Here is a 21,727-nt window from a genome sequence, read left to right as displayed (position 1 = left end):
CGCGGAACCTAATAAATTACAAGCCATCCAATCGTGGCCTGAACCATCTTCTATGACCACTCTCCGAGGGTTCCTAGGACTCACGAGGTATTACCGAAGGTTCGTTCAAGATTATGCTCGCATAGCAGCCCCGTTGACTAACGTTTTGAAACAACCTTCATTCAGCTGGAACCAACGGACGGCTGAAGCCTTTGCCCAACTTAAGGCTGCTATGGTGTCATTAGTTAAATTGACACTGCCAAATTTTGCTAGACCATTTGATGTCACGACTGACGCTTCCAACATGGCAATTGGAGCTGTTCTTTCACAAGGTGACCGACCAATCGCTTTTTTTAGTAAAAAGATGTGTTCACAAATGCAGGCAGCCTCGGTGTATGTACTGGAACTATATGCCATTACCGAATCAGTTAAGAAATGGCATCAATACCTGCTCGGCTGGAAATTTCGCATCTTTACCGATCAAAGAAGCCTCAAACACCTTTTATCCTAGGTAGTTCAAACACCAGAGCAGTGTCGTTGGGCCACAAAACTGCTCGGATTCGATTTCGAGATTTTCTATAAACCGGGTAAAGAAAATAAGGTGGCTGACGCCCTCAGCCGTATTGATAACCCTCTTTTGTTAGCCATCTCAGTCTCTAATCCAACATGGGTCACGAGTCTTAAGGATTTTTATTTGTCAGCAGACGGAAAAGTATTGATGACAAAGCTTCTTCAAAGTGGCAGGTTCAACTAACATGACGGGTTACTCTTTGTTCAAAAACGGTTGTTCATTCCAGCTCATAAGTCAACCCGTGAACAATTGCTTATGGAGTATCATGCTTCTCCGGCTGGGGGCCATTTGGGGGTCAAAGCCACAGTCAAACAGTTGTCGACTTCATTCACTTGGCCGAAATTAAAAGAAGATGTGACGCCTTTCATTCGAAACTGTGATATATGCCAACAGGTTAAATATCCTACTCACAAACCTTATGGATTATTGCAACCTTTACCGGTTCCGTCACATGTTTGGCAGGATATATCCATCGATTTTATAACGCAATTACCGTTATCGAATGGAAAAACGGCAATATGGGTCATTGTGGATCGCTTCTCCAAGTTCGCCCACTTTATTTCCCTGCCACCTAAATTTGGAGCCATGTCACTTGCTACTTTGTTTTTGCAGAATATTTATAAGCTTCATGGATTGCCAAAGAGTATTGTGTCTGACAGGGACTCAATATTTGATATTTCTGAGTCAATTTTGGCGGGAGTTATTCAAACAGCTGGGCACCAAATTGAAGTTCTCTACAGCTTATCACCCACAATCCGATGGCCAAACGAAAGTTATAAACCGCTGCCTCCAGAACTATCTTCATTCGTTTGCAAGTGAGGAACCTCGATCTTGGAGTTGTTACTTGTATCTAGCGGAACACTGGTACAATACCTCCTATCACTCTTCAATTAATATGAGCCCTTTTCAAGCCCTCTATGGGAGGTCAGTTCCAGATTGCAACGCATATATACCGGGATCGTCGGACACGCCTTCTATTGATTCATCATTACAGGAACATGAGCGTTTACGCAAATTGCTGAAAGCAAATCTGTTAAAGGCCCAACAACGCATGATGAGTTTGGCAAATGCACACCGAATGGATAAACAATTTTCAGTCGGTGATATGGTCTTTTTACGTCTCAAGGACTACCGACAACATTTGGTTTCATCCCATGCATCCAAGAAGCTGTCCAAGAGATTCTACGGACCCTTTAAAATACTCGAGCGTATCGGTTTAGTTGCATACAGGTTGGAGTTGCCTTACGGATCAAAAGTTCATCCACTGTTTCACATCTCTCTGCTTAGAGAGGCTCATGGTAACCCAGCCCCTATTCCCTTACCACAAGTGTCCGATACTGCAGACCAGCTTGAGGAAATTGGCACACAAGAAATGCCTCAGCTCGAGGACGATCTGAATGTCAAGAGGGGAGCAGTTGATACGGGCCAGTCAGTTGTTAATGGGCTGCGTAACAGGCCCACAAGAGAAGTCAGGAAGCCCGCAAGATTCAGTCAGTAAATTATTAATTGCAATTGTTTTAATTTATGCATTTGTCACACGTTTACAATTTTCTGCATGTAGGGAAGTAGTGGACAACTGAGTTGTTCCAATAAATAAGGTAGAAAGTTAGTGGAGTCATGTGATAGTGGAGTCAGTTAGTTGTTGAGTCTTCATGTTTAAATTCGTGTATTTTCATTCGAGAAATATCCAGAAAATTTGCCCCAAAAATTATCTTTGTTCTTCTTCTTTATTCTTGGGAGAGTTGCCTTCTCAAACAGGCTGCATCAACATGGCTTTTAAATGTGGTCTAATATTCTAAAATAGACCTTAGATCATCGCAAAACAGAAATGTCACGACCTAAATCCAATTATCTTACTTTTGATAAATGATTCCAAAAAATGTCATACGTCAACATTATATCATCCCTTTAAAAGGCGTTTTAATCAAAATTGATTTTTTGTTATTTTTTAGCTTGAGTTAAAATCACAGATAGTTAACATTGTTTATAATAAAATCCTTACCTTAATATCCGTTCTTTTATTTTAAATATATCTTTAAATTAGACTAATATATAACATTCCCACAAATTTGTCCTTACTTCAAATACACCTTTAATTTATAAATTATAATGATAATGATAATTTTGAACTAAAACTTACCTAAAACAAGTTTGTATGAAAAAAAAAATTATCAAATCTATAATGATAATAGATATTTGAATTATGCTACCAATGCCCGAACTTCGAATATAATCTAAGAGGGTGTTTGGGGTTGAGTTTTGAAAATAGATTATGCATTTTAAATAATCAGAATCAGATAATTAGTTGTAACAAAACGTGCTGCAGAAAGATAGTGTTTGGATTTGATTATATTGTTTGATATCACAATAATCAGATAATCAACTATTTGAGTGTTTGGCAAATATATATATTTTAAAAAAATAAATAAGTGAAATGATAAAAAAAAATAATCAGATAATCAACTATTGTGGAATCCCGTTTTCCTGCAGTAAAGGGTGACCTACTTTTGGATTATCACATTTTGATCTCTACAAAACGTAAAAAATCAGTTTTTATTAATTTTTTACCAAACACTCAAAATAGATTTTTTTTGCGATTTAAAAACACAATAATCAAAAAATCAGGTTGAAAAAGCAATCCCAAACACACCCTAAATTTAATCCTTTAATTATGGAACAGTATAATACACAGGACTATAACCTAGTAATAAAATATAAGTTTATAATTGTAATATAAGAAAAACTAACGATATAAAATGTATAAACTAAGAGATGAGTTTGTATACAAAAGAGGAAAAGTGTACAAAGTGTAGGGAAGGAGAGTCATTGATCTCTCAAGATCAAGGGTTCAAAATCAAGCGGTGGTATTTTGGTAAATACTATGTTCAAACAATTGAAAAAAAACAAATAAAGAAAGGGTATTTTGGTCTTTTCTTACTTAAACGTTTTTCTCTTTGATTTTCAAATGCCTATAACTTTTTCATACGTTAATATATTTTTTTAAATTACATTGTATTAACGAGCATTTCATTATTTTTAATTTGAGCAGACTATTGCTATAGTTTTCTTAAAAAAAACAATTACAATATTTTGAATACCCATTACGTGATTACGTGATTTTGAATACCCATTACGTGACTACGTGATTTTAAATAACCATTATGTGATTATGTGATTTTATTATAGTATTTTATGTTAAGAATGGGGATCATGCGGAAAGTGTGTTTTTCCTAGAAAGTCTAGGAAGCAATCTGGGGCATCCAATGGGTGTGTTTAATGGTTGAGATCATCTTGGTGGCATTTTGGTAATATGTGTTTCTTAAAAATAGGATTATTTAATTAATCAGGGGTAGATATGTCATTTAGCTTGTTTTAAATATGGAAATAACTGTCATTCCATAAACCACCCCACATTTCTTGCGATTTTCTCTCTCTCTCTCTCTCCCTTTCTCTCGTCTCTCTCTCTCTCTCTCTTCCTTCTATCCTTCATGAAGAAACACAACATCAAGAAAACACATCGTGACAAATCTCACACATCGTAACAGCATGAATGGTAAAACACAACGTCAATAAATCCTCCAGCATTACCGGCATGAATGCTAAAACACAACGGTATTAAACTGCTTGCTGTTAAAACACAATGTCAAGAAATCCTCCAGCATTACCAGCATGGATGGTAAAACACGGCGTCAAGAAAACCTCCAGCATTACCAGCATGAATGCTAAAACACAACGGTATTAATCTGCTTGCTGTTAAAACACAATGTCAAGAAATCTTCCAGCATTACCAGCATGGATGGTAAAACACAACGTCAAGAAATACTCCAGCATTACCAACATGAATGCTAAAACACAACTGTATTAATCTGCTTGTTGTTAAAACACAATGTCAAGAAATCCTCCAGCATTACCAGCATGGATGGTAAACACAGCGTCAAGAAATCCTCCAACATTACCAACATGAATGCTAAAACACAACTGTATTAATCTGCTTGTTGTTAAAACACAATGTCAAGAAATCCTCCAGCATTACCAGCATGAATGGTAAAACACAGCATCAAGAAATCCTCCAGCATTACCAGCATGAATGCTAAAACACAACGGTATTAATCTGCTTGCTGTTAAACACAATGTCAAGAAATCATCCAGCGTTGCCAAACATCATTCATATTATGGGATCTATAAAAACATTGACTTGAACCCTCTAACTGTTAAAACACAGTACCAAGAACATGTTGATAGATTCCAGATGCCATGATTTTTCTCTCCGTATAAAATATGATCAACGATGAATCTTGTGAGCAAGAAAACGAAGGAATGATTGATATTTACGTGAGATCAGAATTCGAAAACAAAAAATTCCGAAAATTATGGAGGAAATCGGTTTCATTATGGATAGTTAGTTATTGAAGATAATTTCCTAAAATAAAAATAGATTGTGAAAGTACATAATTGCCCTTCTAGTCAAAATCCTTCAATGCCACGTGTCGCATTCTGATTGCTTCCTAGACTTTCTAGGAAAAATCAACTTTCTACCCAACTCCTCCTCTTTATGTTAAATCCCACTAAGTGATTACGTAATTACATAACAATAGTTGACTATGTATTATTACGTGACTATATGATTTTGAATATTTATTTTGTGATTACTTGATTTCATTATAGTATTTATGTGAAACCGCACTGAGTGATTACGTAATTACATAAAAGCAAAACATGTAATGCATAATATTTAATGAAATACATTTCAAGTCTAAACACTTATTAAGTATAAATGTAATACAAAACATTAGCCAATCAACCTATAATAACCACATAGTATCGTATATTAGAGATTTCATCACGTAATAAATTATAAACAATCAAGTTTTTATTATTGAATGTTAATCACGTAATAAGCATAACTGTAATGACATCAATTATAACAAATCATATTGAATGCGTAACCATGTAACCTTATAGCTTATAAAATAAAAACTTTAAAAAATTAAGAAAAGAGAAAAATGCTCGAGTAGTCCCTGTGGTTTGCTCATTTTTCATCTATAGTCCCTAACTTTCTAAAATTACAGCTATAGTCCTCAACTTTTGCATTTTTGTTCCCGAATAGTCCCTAGCGTGGATGAAGGTTAGTTTGTCCAGTTAAGTGGGTATTAAATGACTTAAATACCCTTACTAATAAAAAATGTTAAGAATTATTTATTTAAATATTTAATTAAAAAAGAAGTGGGACCCACCTTTTAAATATCTATTTAAAATAAAACACCATTTTCTTGTTCTTCTTTTTCTTCCACCCACGACCACCACCACCACAACTCCCCACCTGCAACTTCACCTTCATCTTGTTCTCTTCAGCAATTCCTTGAAACCAAGAACCCAACGCAGCAATAATAAAAAAAGGTGATCGTGCTGATTTTTTATTACTTATGTTTCATTGTAGGGTTCATTCAACTTTCATTTTGCCCAAAAATCATAAATTTTGGTTGACTTTGTGGTACCAATGAACGATTAATACTTACTGTAAACATTATAAATAAGTTCACTTTATGGTACCCATGAGATTGTCGAATTGAAAGATAAACTGACATTGAGTGATTTTCCAATCGATAAAGGAAAAAAGGCGAAAGGGTTCAAGTTCTCTGATGAAACGAGTGGGGCGACACCCAGGAAAAACCCGTCGAAGAAGCTGATGCGGATGAGTTTATCGTCCTCGTCAGGAATCGGATATCCAATCTTCGAACGAACTGGTGCAAGAGAAGATTATTCCAATCTCTGAACACACATTTGTGAGTTGCAGGTTATTTTTCTCTTAGGGTGTTAGGGTTTCAATGACGGGTTAGGGAGTAGATGATGAACAGGGGGTGATGGTGGTAGATGAGGTTGAAGATGATGGTGGAGGTGGGTGGTTGCAGGATGTTGGGATGAAGAAGAGGTGGGTGTTAATTTAGGTGGGGGTCACATTTATTTTTAATCTTTGGTGTTATATTTTGTTTGTTAATTTTTAATAACAAGTAGGGCTGTAAACGAACCGAACGTTCAGCGAACAGTTCGTGAACTGTTCGGCGGGAAGTTCGTTTATGTTCGTTCGATAAGCTTAACGAACGAACACGAACAAAAAATTTCGTTCGAAAAGCTTAATGAACGAACACGAACAAAGGCCTCGTTCGTTCGACTGCGTTCGTGAACGTTCGGTAATAGTTCGTTTATGTTCGTTCGTGTTCGGTTTTTTATGTTTGTTTTTCTAAAAGTTTTTAACTTTTAATGTTTTATTAATTTTTTACTTTCCCCCATATGTATTTCCCTCTCTCTGGCCCTCTCCCTCTTTAATATCACGCTCCTTCATTCAGCCTATCTCCAATCGATTGAACCATCCCTTCAATCTTTAAATGGTACAATGTTTAAGATTAACGGTGCCTTTTTTAATTTTCAAAATTAAAGTTCATTTGTGTTCGTTTGCATTCGTGGTTAGTGTTCTCAAAATTAAAGTTCATTTGTGTTCGTTTGCGTTCGTGGTTAGTGTTCACGAACTGTTCGCGAACAACCAAAATTCCTTAACGAACGAACACGAACACAAACTTCTGTTCGTCATGTGTTCGCGAACAGTTCACGAACATCCAAATTTCCTTAACAAACGAACACGAACATAGCCTTGTTCGTGTTCGTTCGGTTCGTTTACAGCCCTAATAACAAGGACATTATAGTCATTTCACACCAACTTAACTGAGAAAACTAACCCTCATCCGCGCCAAGGACTATCCGAGAACGAAATTGCAAAAGTTGGGGACTATAGCTGTAATTTTAGAAAGTTAGGGACTAAAGGTGAAAAGGGGCAAACCACAGGGACTATCCGGTCATTTAACTCTTAAGAAAACTATAGCAATAGTCTACTCGAATTAAAAAGAATAAAATGATCATTAATACGGTGTAATTTTAAAAAAATATTAAAGTATGAAAAAATTATAGCCGATTGAAAATCAAGGGGGAAACTAGCTCAAAGGAGAAAGACCATCATACCCTTCCCCCCTTAAATTGAGAAAGACACGTGTAGGGCCATGATTCTCTCCAACACACTTTGTATGGATATGGAATTTATCTCTTGTAGATGATCTCTTATCTCAAAACTCATAGAAGATATGACCATTGTTCATCTTACTAGGGATGAGTTCAGTGCTGGTGTCGAAAATACCGGTACCGAAATCGCCAAATATGGGTACCGGTACGGATACAGAAAATGTTCGGTATGGTACCAGTATTTGTGTGTAAAATCCGGTAAAATACCAGTATCTTACCAAACCGAAAACACTAGTAACGAAAACGCCAAAAAGTGGGTACTGAATTCGTACCGAAAAAATTTTGATACGAAAAATTCGATACCGGTACCAAGTCCCAAATATTTATCCCTACATCTCACCCAAAGCTTTTAGTGGCACAAAACTTGTATAATTGCTAAATTCTTCATCTTTATATTTTAAATTAAATAAATGTAACTTAACAGAACAAATACGCTATTATCAATTGATAAACTTGCAAGAAGCAACACTATCAAGATAGCAATGAGCTAGACAAGATCGTTCCTGAGTTTATAGTTCATCTCGCTTCAAGTATTCAGTTGTAAAATCTCTCCCTTAGCACTGACCCTTTGTTTCGCTATAAACCTTCAATCACCAGTCGCTTTTTTGTGTTTTGCCACTTAATTGGGTTTGAAAATGTAATTAAAAACAATATTGGACTTAATCTAGTTTGATAAATGTATTTAAATGAAATATGGGTTTAATGTAATTACTCTAGTTCAAAACCATACTCAACATAATTTCATTTGTCCATAATCTCACCCCTACAAAACGTGTATCTCAACAAATTGTGCTTTTGTTTTCCAATCTTTCCATGTACATCATTTTGTAAAAAATACATGTTAATATTATACTTATCTATTTACCTAAGCTGTAGTACCCGTCAAGTAGTTGGTCACATGCTTTACACACAAAACTGGAAACTTCTATCAATTAGATAATACTGTAGCGTGAGATTATGAGACCCATGACCATTAATCAAGAAAAGCAAACTTAACATTGTCCAGATACTTGTTGGAAAAAGTATTGAAAAGTAGCATATCCGTCCTATCGACTCTGACCCATGTTTTCATACACATGACACAATTTAACATTATACTCGTTTTGCTGCCTACAAGCTGCAAAAAAATGCCTCCGTCTATCCGAAAGAATATTACAATGAGAGCATATCCACACTAGAAGAAAAACACCATTAGACTCAACACTATAACAAATTCAATCTTCAAAAAGTAACCCGCATAACCACCACCATTCACTAAGTCAACGCATCAATCAATAAGAACCCATTGGCGGCATTCCAAACGGCGGCATTGGCGGCATCCCCATTCCACCCATGGGTGGTGGTGGAGCAAATCCTCCACCCATACCCGGTGGAGCAGGTAGTGCAAGAGGTAGTAGCTGAGCATACATATTCTGCAAATTATGAAATTCTCAATTATTTTACAAATCAACAAGCATAAGATTAAAGTGAAACGAGAAAAAAAAAACGGAATACAATACCTGTTGTTTAACAATATCCTGCTCCTCGTTCTCTTTGGCCTTACTTTCCTTAATTGCTTCGATCTTGTCTTTGATCAGCTCATCAACCTTGCCGGTGTATTCCCGGATAAACTGCAACCAAAAAAACAAATAATGAGTTGATATTTAGACCAGTAGCTTAGTATAATCGAGGTTAGTTAAACTGTGCAGAACCTGAAGCAGATATGGGAAAGCAAAATCAATCATGTTGTTTAACCAGGCTAGCTCGAGAGCAACATCTGGGCGGATGAGATCATAACACACAAATAGACAGGAAGCAAAGCATTCCTTCTTTCCCTGCACAAGCAATACATGTGATCATTACTCGATTGTAACTTGTAAGGGTGTAGATTAACAGAGATTGACTCGCTTAATGCTCGAAATTAGTCGAGCTTAAATGAGCTCAAGCCCATACTTGAGCCTAAACAAGCTCATGATTCACATACCGGGCTTGACTAGACTTCCGAGCCTAAAGGAGCCTATTATTTAATAAATTATAACAATTATAGTTATAATTTATATTATTACATAATAAATAACATATTATGTTTGAAACTAAGAAAAAATTACATATAATATATATAGAAAAAGTGTATCGTACTATTGGCCTTAACGTACATTACGTACGCGATTAGAAATCGCATGTTATACACAAACTCGGACATGTCACAAACTCGGACATGTCATAATCGCATGTTATACAAACCCGGACACATATAAATTCGCATGGCTGATAAACTCGGACTCCCCATAATCGCATGTTATACAAACCCGGAAATGTATAAATTCGCATGGCTAATAAACGCGGACTCCCCAAAATTACAAAATCGCATGTTATACACAAATCTCGTACATAATGTACGTTAAGGGATATTGTACAATAACCAGCCTCTATATATATAATATGTACAAGAACAATTAAAGATTTAATAAATAATGAACAGTCCAAGCCGAGCCAAGCTTAAAATATTATTAACTAGCTTAGCTCAAGCTTCAGACAGAGCTTAAAATGAGCCACACTCAAGCTCGAGCTCTCGTAAGTTAACCGAGCCAAGCTCCAGCTTGGGCTCGGCTCGTTTACACCCCTTTCTAATTCCGACTAACGCTAAAAAAGTTCAAAAATGAAGCAAATGATATTTTATTACCTGCTCAATGAAATAAACAAGCAACTCTTCAGCCAGCTCACGGTCCCCAGATTGCGAAGCGGTCTCCATTGCATCTTTGTAAACCTTGTCTTTTTTGGACAGTGCAATAGACTGCTTCCATCTACCGGCTTTTTTGTAAATATATGCAGCTACACGCCTCATCTCAAGAAGCTCGTGTTTCTCAATCTGTTGCAACACACAAAGCATCGATAAGAGAAGAAACGTAACACGAAGAGAAAAAAAGGCAATTGATCGAACCCCACCTTCTGTGCAAGACCAATCTGGTCAAAGTTATCGTGCAAATCAATAGATTCACGCAATCTATCGTAATCTTCCTCCTCAACGTATATTTCATTCAAAGCTTCATTCACAGCAGATACGTTGTTGCTCTGAACTGCAACCATATATGGTTTGACTAAAGGAAGTTGACCCGCCTGTAATTAGTAAAGTCTGAATAAAACAAATGTAAAAGATAATAGAAAAGTACAAAAGCATTTTCCAGGTGTCGAACGAACCTTGCGCATGATGTCTACAACACGTGTATGGTCAACACGTAGAGCAAGAACATTAAGAACATCATTAATAAGGTCGGGATGTTCTTCTAAATAGAAATGAACCGCCTTGTAATAAAGTTCGACATTTGCAACTTTAACTGCAATATCCTTAAACTGCATATGATCCCAAGCTTCCGGGGAATGATTCATGACAGTTGTCGCAGCATTGTCAAACTCGTCATATTGAATGTATAGGTAAGTAAGCTCTTTCCAGTGTTGTTGCTCATCACAAGCGCGGATTAACTTTGGGATGTTGAGACGGGTCGAAAAGAGTTTTATATGCTCCATTAACTTCTCGTGACGGTATCGGGCATATAAGACACCCAACTCGGTGAAAATGCCCATGTGGGCCCGTTCCAACCCTAAACCACTCTCCATGAGAGATATAAGCTCATTGAAGCATCCTCTGTTTTGGTAGTATTCACTCACCTCTTCCAGATCATCCACCTAGAAATTTCAGAAAAAACCTTTAAACACTTGTCCAAAAAAAACTATATTATAAAAGCATTCCAAACAGGCACATTTTTAATCATATTTGGCACACGAATAAATTATAAAAAAAAATAAAAAAAAACCTTTTATATTGACAAAAGTTGTTCGAGTAAACACACCCGGCCCAACACACCAGTCTCACTGACATTATTACTTTTGTCTCACTGACATTATTACTTTTGTGATCATATAAGACATGCTTATTAACTATTAACTAAAAAGTAGGTGTTGCAAGTCAACCCACCGTACAACCCGTTTTGACTGTTTACCCAACCCATTCATAGAGCCATAGAGGCAACAAAAACTAATACACCTCCACAAGATATTAAATGGTTAATACCAATTACCTGCACAATGATATTGAGCCCGCAAATCTGAGCCAATCGGAACTCCTCGGCATCAACACAAGCAAAGCAAACTTCTTTCCATGTCTTTGCACTATTTGCTTTACGAGCAGCGTCGACGGCACCTTGAAACTGTTGTAGCCTCACAAGTGTAACAGCAAGCTTAGCCCAGTTGGAGATAAAAGCATATATTATCTTAGCGGCTTCATACAACTCTTCATCAAACAAACGATCGCCAACATTATGAAGATTTGCAACATTTGGCATGAGGATAAATTCCTCAATATCACTCAACCTGTCAATCTTTGCGTATGCGTAGATGAGCTCACTGTCTACCTTTGGCTCCTTGATCTTGTTTCTAACCATCAAAAGATACTTAACCAAATCATGGTAGCAATCTGTGTCTTCAGAAGCACGAATAACATCCAAGAATTGAGTAGCGTCATCAGCACGAATGAACGACTCAATTGCATCACTAACCAATCCCTCCTTGAGCTGTGCTTTTGCCACCTGGCTCCATACCGCGTCTTCTTCAACACGGTATGCAAACTCAACAGCCCGTGGAATACTTTGAATATTATCCAACAGAACATCGACTGCTTGAACATTTAAGTTGAATTTCTTGAATATCGCAAATGCTTCTTCGTAAAGCTGTGCTTCTACGGCCACCTCACCAACCGCAGGTCCGTCAAAGTTATCTAACCTATTAACGTAGTCCATAACTCGTGATGGGTCTGCTTTAATGGCTGTCAAAATAAGCAGGTTTTGTAGATTGAAATTCCCACTGAAAGCAGAGTTTTGGAGGACAATTTTCTCGAGAAGCTCGATTAGTTCATGAGGAAGATCAGCAGTCATGAAAGCTTTAACAGCAGCGGAAACCTGCTCAGGGCTCTTGCTCTCAGGCAAAGCAGTAGAAACAACCTGATCAATTAGTTGCCTTCTGTATTCATTCTCCGGGTTAAGAACCTTCTCCCAAAGATCGCCATCCATCCTCTCCACAACATACCTAATAGAGAACAATATAACTTTGAATTAAAAAACATTCCCAAAAAGAAAAACATTGCATTTTTTAGACTAAGGCATAGTTGTTAAAAGCCATCGCCTCTTGCGCCTAGGCCCATTTTTCAGGCGAGGCGAGGCAATTGCGCTTTAAGTCGAGGGAATTGCGCTTTAATTCTCCAGGTGATGGTTCAGGCGCACATTCCGGCGAGATTCCTAGATTCCAGAGAGCTTCCGGCCAAATTCTCTAAATTCTGACAAGATTCTAGCCAAATTTCATTCAAGGAAACCTACTTTTGTACACTAATACACTATACTTTGGTACTAATTAGATTATATAAAGTGTTACATAATAGACTTTGTTTATTTTATTTGAAGAATAGTATTCTTTTCTAATACATAATATCTTTATATTTTTTTTCATTATGCGCTTTATTTTTCTCTGGCCCTCGCTTTTTTTGCGCTTTACGCCTAGGCCCTAGGCGAGGACTATGCGCCTTGAGTGCGCCTAGCGCCTTTAATAACTATGGACTAAGGTAGTAAAATAATAGTGATAATGATGCAGTTTCGATTTCGATCAAATGGCTCAAGAACAATTAGTTAATCAAAGACGATAAATCAAACAAGGTTCCAAAACCAAGTTCTTATATTAATAATCAACCAAAAACTAACAATGAACCCGAAGATCCTATATATAAGATAGGAATCATAATTTAAAAGGAAACTAAATAAAAAAATTAGGAAATTAGAATTCAAATAACTAATAACAATAGTCTTGAAAATCTGCATCAGATAAAAATAATAATAACAACAATAATAATAATAACAAAAACAAATACAACAATAATGATATTAATAACAATGGCATATTTTGAGACTAAGTGGTGGTGGTGGTGATGATGATGACGATGATAATATAGTAGTAAAATAATGGTGATAATAATAGTAATAATAGCATTGTTTGAGACTTAAGTGATAATAATAATAATAACAATAATAATAATTATATAGTAGTAAAATAATAGTGATAAAAATAATAATAATATAGTAGTAGTAAAATAATAGTGATAAAAATAATAATAATATAGTAGTAAAATAATAGTGATAACAACAACAACAATAATAACGATAATAATAATATAATGCAGCAGATCAAGTACCTTGCTTGCAGTTTGAATAGGGAGTTTTTGCTTGTGACATTAATGAGTTCATCATCACATTGGCCTCTGCGATAAGCAACGACAGCGAGCGTAGGATCACGCTTCTCACAGTATTTCCCCACAACACGGGAATCATAATATGGGTTTGTGGTAAGGAAGTGCTCCGGGTTGTTATTGCTATCAATGATAATCTTACCCAAAGCATTATGAACATGTACATCTTGGCTTCCTTCACTCACCAAATGCTCCAAAAATTGAGTTAATAACCTAAGTCGGTTCCTGTAAGAACAATAAAAAAAGTAAATATGAAGAAGTTTCAAATTATGAAGAAGAAAATTATGTTTAGCCAGGCAAACAGAGAACAACCAACCTCTTTTCACACTCATCTACAAGCGGCTCAACTGGAAGCAGAGAACGAACTGACAAAATCAAACCTTTGATGAAATCTTCAGGGCACTCATCATCTAGAAGCTGTCCAACAACTTGTGGAGCATTCCCAGGGTTGACCTACACAAATGCCCCATGCGCGCTAAGATTTAAGCCCATATAGATGAACTATAAATAGTTTTTTGATCAAAACAATACCTTTTGAACATAACCTTCAATATACCGAAGCATGTTGTTGGTATAGAGGTAGTGAGTGAGATCTGGAACAAAGCCAAACCGATCACAGACATTGATCAATGGTCTTGCATCAGGAAGCTTGGCTTCCATTAAAAAGTTTTTGGTCTTTTCAGCATCATAGAAATTTGACTCCCTAGTGACACGTTCTACCTCCTTAATTTGACCAGTTTTTGCAGCAGCCTCGATGTACTTGAAGTGTATGTCAGGATCCTCACTGTGATGTTCAGTGTTAGTATATTCAACACTAAAATGATCCTTTAAATTTACTAAACTTTTTAAATTAATAACCTGGAACTCAAATACGATCCCAGAAAGAAGTAGAGGCCTTCATATGATTTGAATTGTTCAAAAAGTTTAATACATGCTTCAACACCAAGTTGCTCACAATATTCTTTTGCAACCTACAACTCACACAATCATGTCAGTCATTGACTCGGAGGTTCAAATAATAACCATTAATATAGAAAATATTTCTTACCTGAACAATTATCTGAAGGTTTCCTCTCAAATTGACCAGTAAAAGATCCTTCATGCACTCAAGCGCCCATTCTTTTGATAAAGTTCCGAAAAATTCTACAAGAGACTGAAAAAAAGGAAGCTAGTTGGGTACCATCTCTGTTAAATGCTGCAAAATACACAAATTGAAAAAAAAAAAAAAAACAAACCTGTGGCTCTATTGCATGAGTATTCACAATAACACGTTTGATATCTGGTAGTTCACTATAATGCTGCACAAAAAAAGTTTCAATCAAGCAGATGATACAAATTAGAAAGTAAAAAACTAAAAATACAGGTTTCTAAATGTTAACCAACCTGAAGGGCGCGGACATAAAGACCGGCTTTCTCACATAGTTGAGCAATTCGAGGACGATCATAGTGACTGAACATACCATTAGCTAATATGGCATCAGCAACATTAGGGAATGTTACAAGGTTGATTTCAAGGACCTGTGCAGATTTAAAAAAAAAAAAAGTGAGGAAGAACTATCCTAGATGGATAAAGAGTATTCTATAAACATCAGGTTAATGTAACCTTAGTTTGTAGGTGAGCATGTTCTGGCAAGTTGGGCTTCAAAACATCCAAGAGGAAAGCTGTCGCCTCTCGTATCAAGTTCCTCTGAAAAGATGGAAAAAGATGCATTTAAAACTGGTTAAAAGATTTATCCAGATATAAAAACTGTAAGGTCAGTGTTGTAAGAATCGGTAGGTACTAGTCGGTCGGTGAGGTATCGACTAGTGATTAATCCGATTGGGATTTTTGTATGTAACTTTTAGTTTTATATATACACACAATTTTTATATGTAATTTTTATAAATAGACATGTTTTAACCACTCGTTGACCCATTTTTTAAGTAACTGGAGAGAACTTATACGGTTTTGTTGAAATTTGGCCGGAATCTGGCTAGAACTTGGTCGGAATAGGACCGCCGTTGACCGCCTAGCGATTAATCGGCCATTACCGGGTGAACCTCCGATTAGTGATTAATCGTCGACTAATCAAGCCTAGGCGGGATTTTTACTAAGGTGAAGCCACTGCGACTAGTATAGACACAAAGCACACAGATCTTTCTATTGACAGGATACACTTTGAGAATTCCAAACGTTTCTTTTTTACTTTAACACGACGCTATTTGGTTGGACTTCAACTCTTCAAGTCTTTGTTTCAAAAAAGGTTTCTGGGTTGTTAGCAATCAATGATAACTTAGATTGTGTGTGATGCATATCAGGTAAAGCAAAGGGTGTTGTGCCCTTAAACCATGTCATTCGATGGGTCCGGATTAATATAGCTTACCGAGTGCGCACTCCGCACCTCCTATTATAGCTAAACGTAAAGTCCCTTTGGTGTTATGTAAATCTAGGTTACATAAAATGATTAATACACTAAAATCTTCTATATTCTATGCTCATTATATATTTTTTCATGGTTCCTATTATTCCGCTGTTTTGTCTGGAATGTCGCACATTTTTTGCGCCTTGTGCCTCGCGACTACGCATTGATTGCGCCTTGCCACTTTGACTACTATGGTTTTGAAGATATAAAGTTTGAAACATACCTGAAGGAAAAGATCTGTAATGGTGTTGTAATCAACAGGGCAACCTCCTTCCATTTGGGACATCATTAAAGCAAAATTAACAGCTCCCTGCAAAAAAAACCAACAATGTTAACAATCTAACCTCCATGCACTTAAACGTATGGCATCACAAAAAAAAAAGATCTTTAAAGTGTGAGAAAACACATTTTTAAGCAAATTAATGCCTGATTCAAAACGTGTTGGCTGTTAAATCACTGACAAACATACTATTTACTAAAGAGCTACAGTACCTGCGGGTCCGTGCGAAGAATTGTTTGCAGAAGGAACAAATAATCAGGTGAATATCCAACCTGCGCCAATTCAGGACATATTTTATGAAGGGCTGTCTGAATATGAAGTGTACTGAAACTATTAACAAGAAAAGCATTTTATTTCAACGAGAATAATGCCTACCTGCTTGGAGTAAATGAGAATTTTGTCAAACTCCCTTCTCTCAGCAAAAGCTGCAACAACTTTTGGGGTCGCTCTCGCTTTAATGTATATTTTCAAAGCAAGATCATTATCCACTGTCTGAAATTCAAGAAAAAAAAATAATATGAACAGTCAAAAAAACATTTAGCTGACGCAAGTAAAAATCCATAACTTTGTAAAAAGCCAATACTTCATACCTTCACAAGGTCTCCGAGTTCCTCACTACATTCCAGCTTGTCTTCAGCTAACCAATTTTCTAGAAGATTCTTTTTGTTTTGATTGACGACTAATCGTGATAGTTCCAAAGATTCAAACGCATTTAGTTTTCCTTTTGTCAGTAAGGTCCCAAAGTACTGCAGTAATGGTGGTGTTTGTCCAGCTTGCACAGGTACACTCTGAAATGAAATAAAGAAAGGTTAAGACTCTTAAAACTGAGAATAATAGTTTTAGTATAAAGCAACATGTAGGTTATATCACAACTGGAAAAGTACTTGCCTGAAATTTTGCAACTGTATCCGGTGTACGGAGAATGCCTTGAGGAGATTCAGCAGCCAGTTCAGCAGCTTCTTTGTATTTGGTTTGAGCAAACAATTCTTGGAAACGCTGAACAACCTGAAATGCACAAACATCAATTAGTCAATAACTGTGACCGTTGATTTTTTAAACATATTTAACTTCTATTTCTATGATGTAACAGTAGAATCCAATGCAAACTCACTTATGATGCTGCTATACAGTATACACAAAAAAAACATAACTAAAACAGAAACAACACTTATGATAAGCAAGTTTACCAAATTCTCTGCACCAGGTAGGTTTCCACGTTTGGCAAGATTGACAGCAAGCTCCAGGTTGTTTAACTGCAATGGCAAATCAAACTCATACACCAAAAGCAAAGTGAGCATATAACCCATTAATGGATAAAGCTTGGAAACTTACCTGCCCACTAACAAATGGAACAATTGTGGATTCATTCACAGTAGCAAGTAACACCTGTCCACGTCTATTTACTGCATAGAAGCCCCCAACTGATGAAGCTTCAGATGTCAGGAAAATGGGATCTGGGCTTATTCTGTTTCTATAAACCGCAGTGGCGGTTTCAAGATCATACACAAATAAGAGACCCAGCTTGGTGATGACATAGATCAAACCATATTTGTTGGATATCTGCAAAACCGTAAATAAACGTCAGATCATGTTGCAGCTCACAATCCCGAGGAGAACAAGGACAAGGAGGTACCTGCATGGCCACAGGAAAATCATCTGCAAAGTCAGGAGGAAAAAAGAGGTCTGCTTGTTTCTTAGTGAATGAGGCCTTCCCTGCACATATAATTACACATTGAGAAAAAAGTAAAACAAAAACGCAGTCTACATAGAAGACTGAGATAAACGTAAAGGTTCAAGTGTACTGTATGGAAAGACATGTGTAGAGGATAGAACCTGGTTGGGCGCCAAGCTCAATAACATGCAGCTTTGAAGTAACCTGTCCAGCATTAGAACTTTTTGTTGCAAAAGAAATGAGAATTGAAGGGTTCTCATTGCCTGGAACCTGTACATGACATAATAAAATGTGTTAAATATCGATGACACCTAGCTTATATATGGTTTCAATGTATTATAATGAAGGGAAACATCTTTACTTTCAAGCTGGCAAAAGATGCTGCATGTGCTTCAAGAGCTTGACTTCGCTGCTGATCAACAGAATATAGTTGCATATTTCCTTTGACTAACTGAGGTCTCTGTTGATATTATAAACACAGAGTGATTAACAGCTGAGGAGTCGGTAAACAGTCCACTACACAGCATGCTTTATGATATATCAACATATAAAAGTTAAATATATATTTACAGGTAAAGATGAGAGAATATATTAGTAAAAAATATCCTAAATCACTGAATTAAGTGACAGTTTTAATAAATTATCCAAAAGTACAACATTTAGATCTTTTTAATGAAATAATGAAAAATATATGATAGTATTGAGTTAAAGAAAACATTATCCACATGGATTGTAAACTAGACATGTAGCATTAGCAGAAAAAGAAAAGCATGATGACGTCTACTAAAGCAACCAGTTAATACTATGGAGAACAGGCCATCTAATCCACATCATACAAAAATAAAAGAAACACAGGAAACTCGAATTAGATAATTGTGCTGTTAGATATGGTGCCAAGTGCCAACTCATAAGTACATCACATCTGATAAAAACTCTTACAGATAAAAAAAATCCACTCAAAGACCAGTGATAAGAATATAACAAAATCTTCAAATGTAAAAGAAAAATAGATCGAACATAATTAAAAAAATAACGACAAACCTCAGGTGAGCCAGGGGCAATTCCAATCAACACCAGCCATTTCTCAGATGGATCACATTTGTAATTAATTATCTGATTATTTGATAGATTGGCTGTTCTATCAAACATCTTCACAGGTTCAGAATCACCTGTATAGAAAAATATCGACTGACCAAGTTTAGAAGCTACAAGCCTTAAGCCTCTAACTTACATATGACAAAACGGAAAACAAATATCAAGTAATCTCACTACAGAGAAAACAAAGGTAGTGTACCTTCAATGGACCAATGATATACTGAGGTCTGGGTTACCATGCCCAACATCTTAGGTGTAATCCACTTCCAAAAGACTACCTGAAGATAAAATTGTAGTAAAGTTGCGTAAACGACAGTGTTAACAAAAAGATGTAGAAAAGTTACAAACACCGAATGATTTATAGTTAAATGTGTTACCTGCTCAGGCATCTGATGTGACTTCATTTTTGCTTTCATCTCAATATTAAATATCTGCAGGTGATCTTGAGTTGTCCCAGGAAGTTGAGCTTCAAAAGAAATTTGAGGTGTTGATTAGCTAGCTATATAGTTAAATATTGACATCATTGTTTCTCTAAGGGCCTTTATGAAAAGTTGCATCAACAAGACAACTTTTTGGAATATTTCAAAGTTTCCAAATAGATGATTGAATAAGGTTCTTGAGTTCTGCATTTGACAGTACTTCAGAACATTCTGCTAAACACATTTCTTCAAATAAACTATTAAAATAGGACATGGAAGCAAGCCAGTGCACATGTCATAGCGATACCCCTAGCCTCCTAGCATGTGAAAATAATTCAATGGCGGCCACCTTGCACGAAAATCATGAAAATATAATAACATATACATGAGAAATTAAACTAGATCAGAGAACAACACAATCAGTTGGCAAGAGCCTGGGGATTCATACTCATCAGAAGGCAATCCAGCAGTTAAAAAACGGGCATGAACAAAGCAACTGATGCAAAATTCCATGACCTGATACAGAAAACGCCTTACCTTTCAAAGCCAGAATCTTCGAAATCGGATTCATAAGAGCCGAGTCAGCCGTAATTGGCCTCCTTAGCGGCTGCATTGGCATGCTCATGTCAATGATCACAACGCTATTCTGAGGAGACGTTTCGCGAACACATATAAACTTATCCGACTCCATCGTTACATTTGTGAACGTAATAAACTGCGGACTGATCCCTATGCTCGGCAACTGCAACATCATAAGATTCAAAATCAAAACAAAAATCATGTCCAAAAGCGGATCACACTGAACTATTCTTTCAAAACCACATCCATCACTTCAATCCACAGATCTGAAAACCTACCACGTAGACCTTCATTCTCTCCTAAATCTAAACAGCACGAAGATCATAACATCCAGCACTACACTACTTCGAGTAAAATTAATCCTAAATTAACCTAATTAAGCAAGTTTTTCACAACTATCAAAGTACGATTCCACTTTTAGAACTAGACTTTATACAAACATAGTAGATATTGCAATTCACTACATACAACTCCAAAACGCTATATAAAACGACGAAATTGTGTAAACGATGCGAGTGTGAATCTATCAATCTATCCTTTCAAAACCAAATCCATCACTTCAATCCACAGATCTAGAAACATACCACACACATATTCACTCTCTCCTAAATCCAAACAATACGAAGATCAAAACATTCAGCAATACACTACTTCGAGTAAAATTAACCCTAAACTAACCTAATTAAGCAAGTTTTTCATAACTATCGAAGTGTGCGATTCCAATTTCAGAACTAGACTGCATACAAACACAGTAGATGCATATACATACATCTGCAAATCTACCAAATCTAAACTGATATTGCAATTCACCACACACAAGTCTAAACCGCTACATAAAACGACGAAATTGTGTAATCAAACGAGTGCGAATCTATCAATCTATACAAATAAGATGAAATTAAGGGAGAGAAATAGAGATACCGTAAGTGCTTCCTTCATAGTTATCGGAGCGTTAGCGGCCGCCATGGTGACGGAGGGAGAGATCAAAACGACGACGGATCAGATGCGGTTGTGATCTGTTAGGGATTAGATTCGGTTGAGTCACCGCCGGTGAGAGGTTTGAAACCACCGGAGAAGCAAAAGGTAGAGGTGATGGAGAGATCTAGAGAGAGAAAGACAGGGAGGAGAGAGAGAGAGATGGGAGAGAGTATGTTATAGTGGGAAATTACACTGGAACAAAAGAACACCGCGACAGTGAAGAAGATGCCTTCGATGGAGAAAATGGAAAATTAAAGGGACGCCCTTGTGGTAAGTTGTTTTTACAAAATGTACCCCAAAACTTCTACTTCTTGATTTGATTTTGGTAGTTTAAAATACTAGATAGATTTAGAGAAAAATGTATATTTTCTACTAGGTTATCACTCGGGATTGTTTCCCGGGCTCAAGAAAGTTATTTA

At 36.5% G+C, this 21,727-nt stretch overlaps 2 protein-coding genes across 2 annotated transcripts; one reads left to right on the top strand and one right to left on the bottom strand.

The window, feature by feature from the left end:
- The first annotated feature begins 1,445 nt into the window (after positions 1-1,445).
- Positions 1,446-2,048, top strand: LOC110876036. The gene has a single exon (XM_022124220.1). It carries the CDS (start codon positions 1,446-1,448, stop codon positions 2,046-2,048), a length of 603 nt encoding a protein of 200 aa, XP_021979912.1.
- A 6,525-nt stretch (positions 2,049-8,573) lies between these two features.
- On the bottom strand, positions 8,574-21,511 carry LOC110878075 (clathrin heavy chain 1). Its single transcript, XM_022126330.2, has 30 exons — positions 21,252-21,511; positions 20,289-20,493; positions 19,710-19,798; positions 19,532-19,610; positions 19,279-19,406; positions 18,599-18,697; positions 18,399-18,507; positions 18,199-18,278; positions 17,898-18,125; positions 17,753-17,818; positions 17,454-17,570; positions 17,156-17,353; positions 16,941-17,057; positions 16,778-16,837; positions 16,509-16,595; positions 15,487-15,570; positions 15,267-15,401; positions 15,119-15,181; positions 14,932-15,036; positions 14,742-14,854; positions 14,415-14,667; positions 14,200-14,336; positions 13,830-14,108; positions 11,674-12,676; positions 10,796-11,281; positions 10,544-10,714; positions 10,281-10,466; positions 9,310-9,432; positions 9,118-9,228; positions 8,574-9,030 (listed from the first exon to the last, which is right to left on the bottom strand). Exons 1-30 carry the CDS (start codon positions 21,294-21,296, stop codon positions 8,890-8,892), a joined length of 5,097 nt encoding a protein of 1,698 aa, XP_021982022.1. The 5' UTR covers positions 21,297-21,511; the 3' UTR covers positions 8,574-8,889.
- Between the last annotated feature and the right edge of the window lie 216 nt (positions 21,512-21,727).

The sequence above is a fragment of the Helianthus annuus genome, chromosome 9, assembly GCF_002127325.2.
Source record: "Helianthus annuus cultivar XRQ/B chromosome 9, HanXRQr2.0-SUNRISE, whole genome shotgun sequence".
Lineage (NCBI taxonomy): Eukaryota > Viridiplantae > Streptophyta > Magnoliopsida > Asterales > Asteraceae > Helianthus > Helianthus annuus.
Note: the sequence above shows the minus strand (reverse complement) of the source record. Positions and strands in the feature narration are given on the sequence as shown.

Bases quoted from the DNA above. Each gene is read 5' to 3' on its own strand.
- LOC110876036 (XM_022124220.1), top strand. From the start codon at position 1,446: ATGAGCCCTTTTCAAGCCCTCTATGGGAGGTCAGTTCCAGATTGCAAC.
- LOC110878075 (XM_022126330.2), bottom strand. From the start codon at position 21,296: ATGGCGGCCGCTAACGCTCCGATAACTATGAAGGAAGCACTTACG. The intron at 15,037-15,118 runs GTTTGTTTTTTT...CCTTTTTTTCAG, and splicing joins CTCATGCAATAGAGCCACAG to TCTCTTGTAGAATTTTTCGG. The intron at 14,337-14,414 runs GTATTGTTTTGA...GCATTTGTGTAG, and splicing joins TTGAAGGTTATGTTCAAAAG to GTCAACCCTGGGAATGCTCC.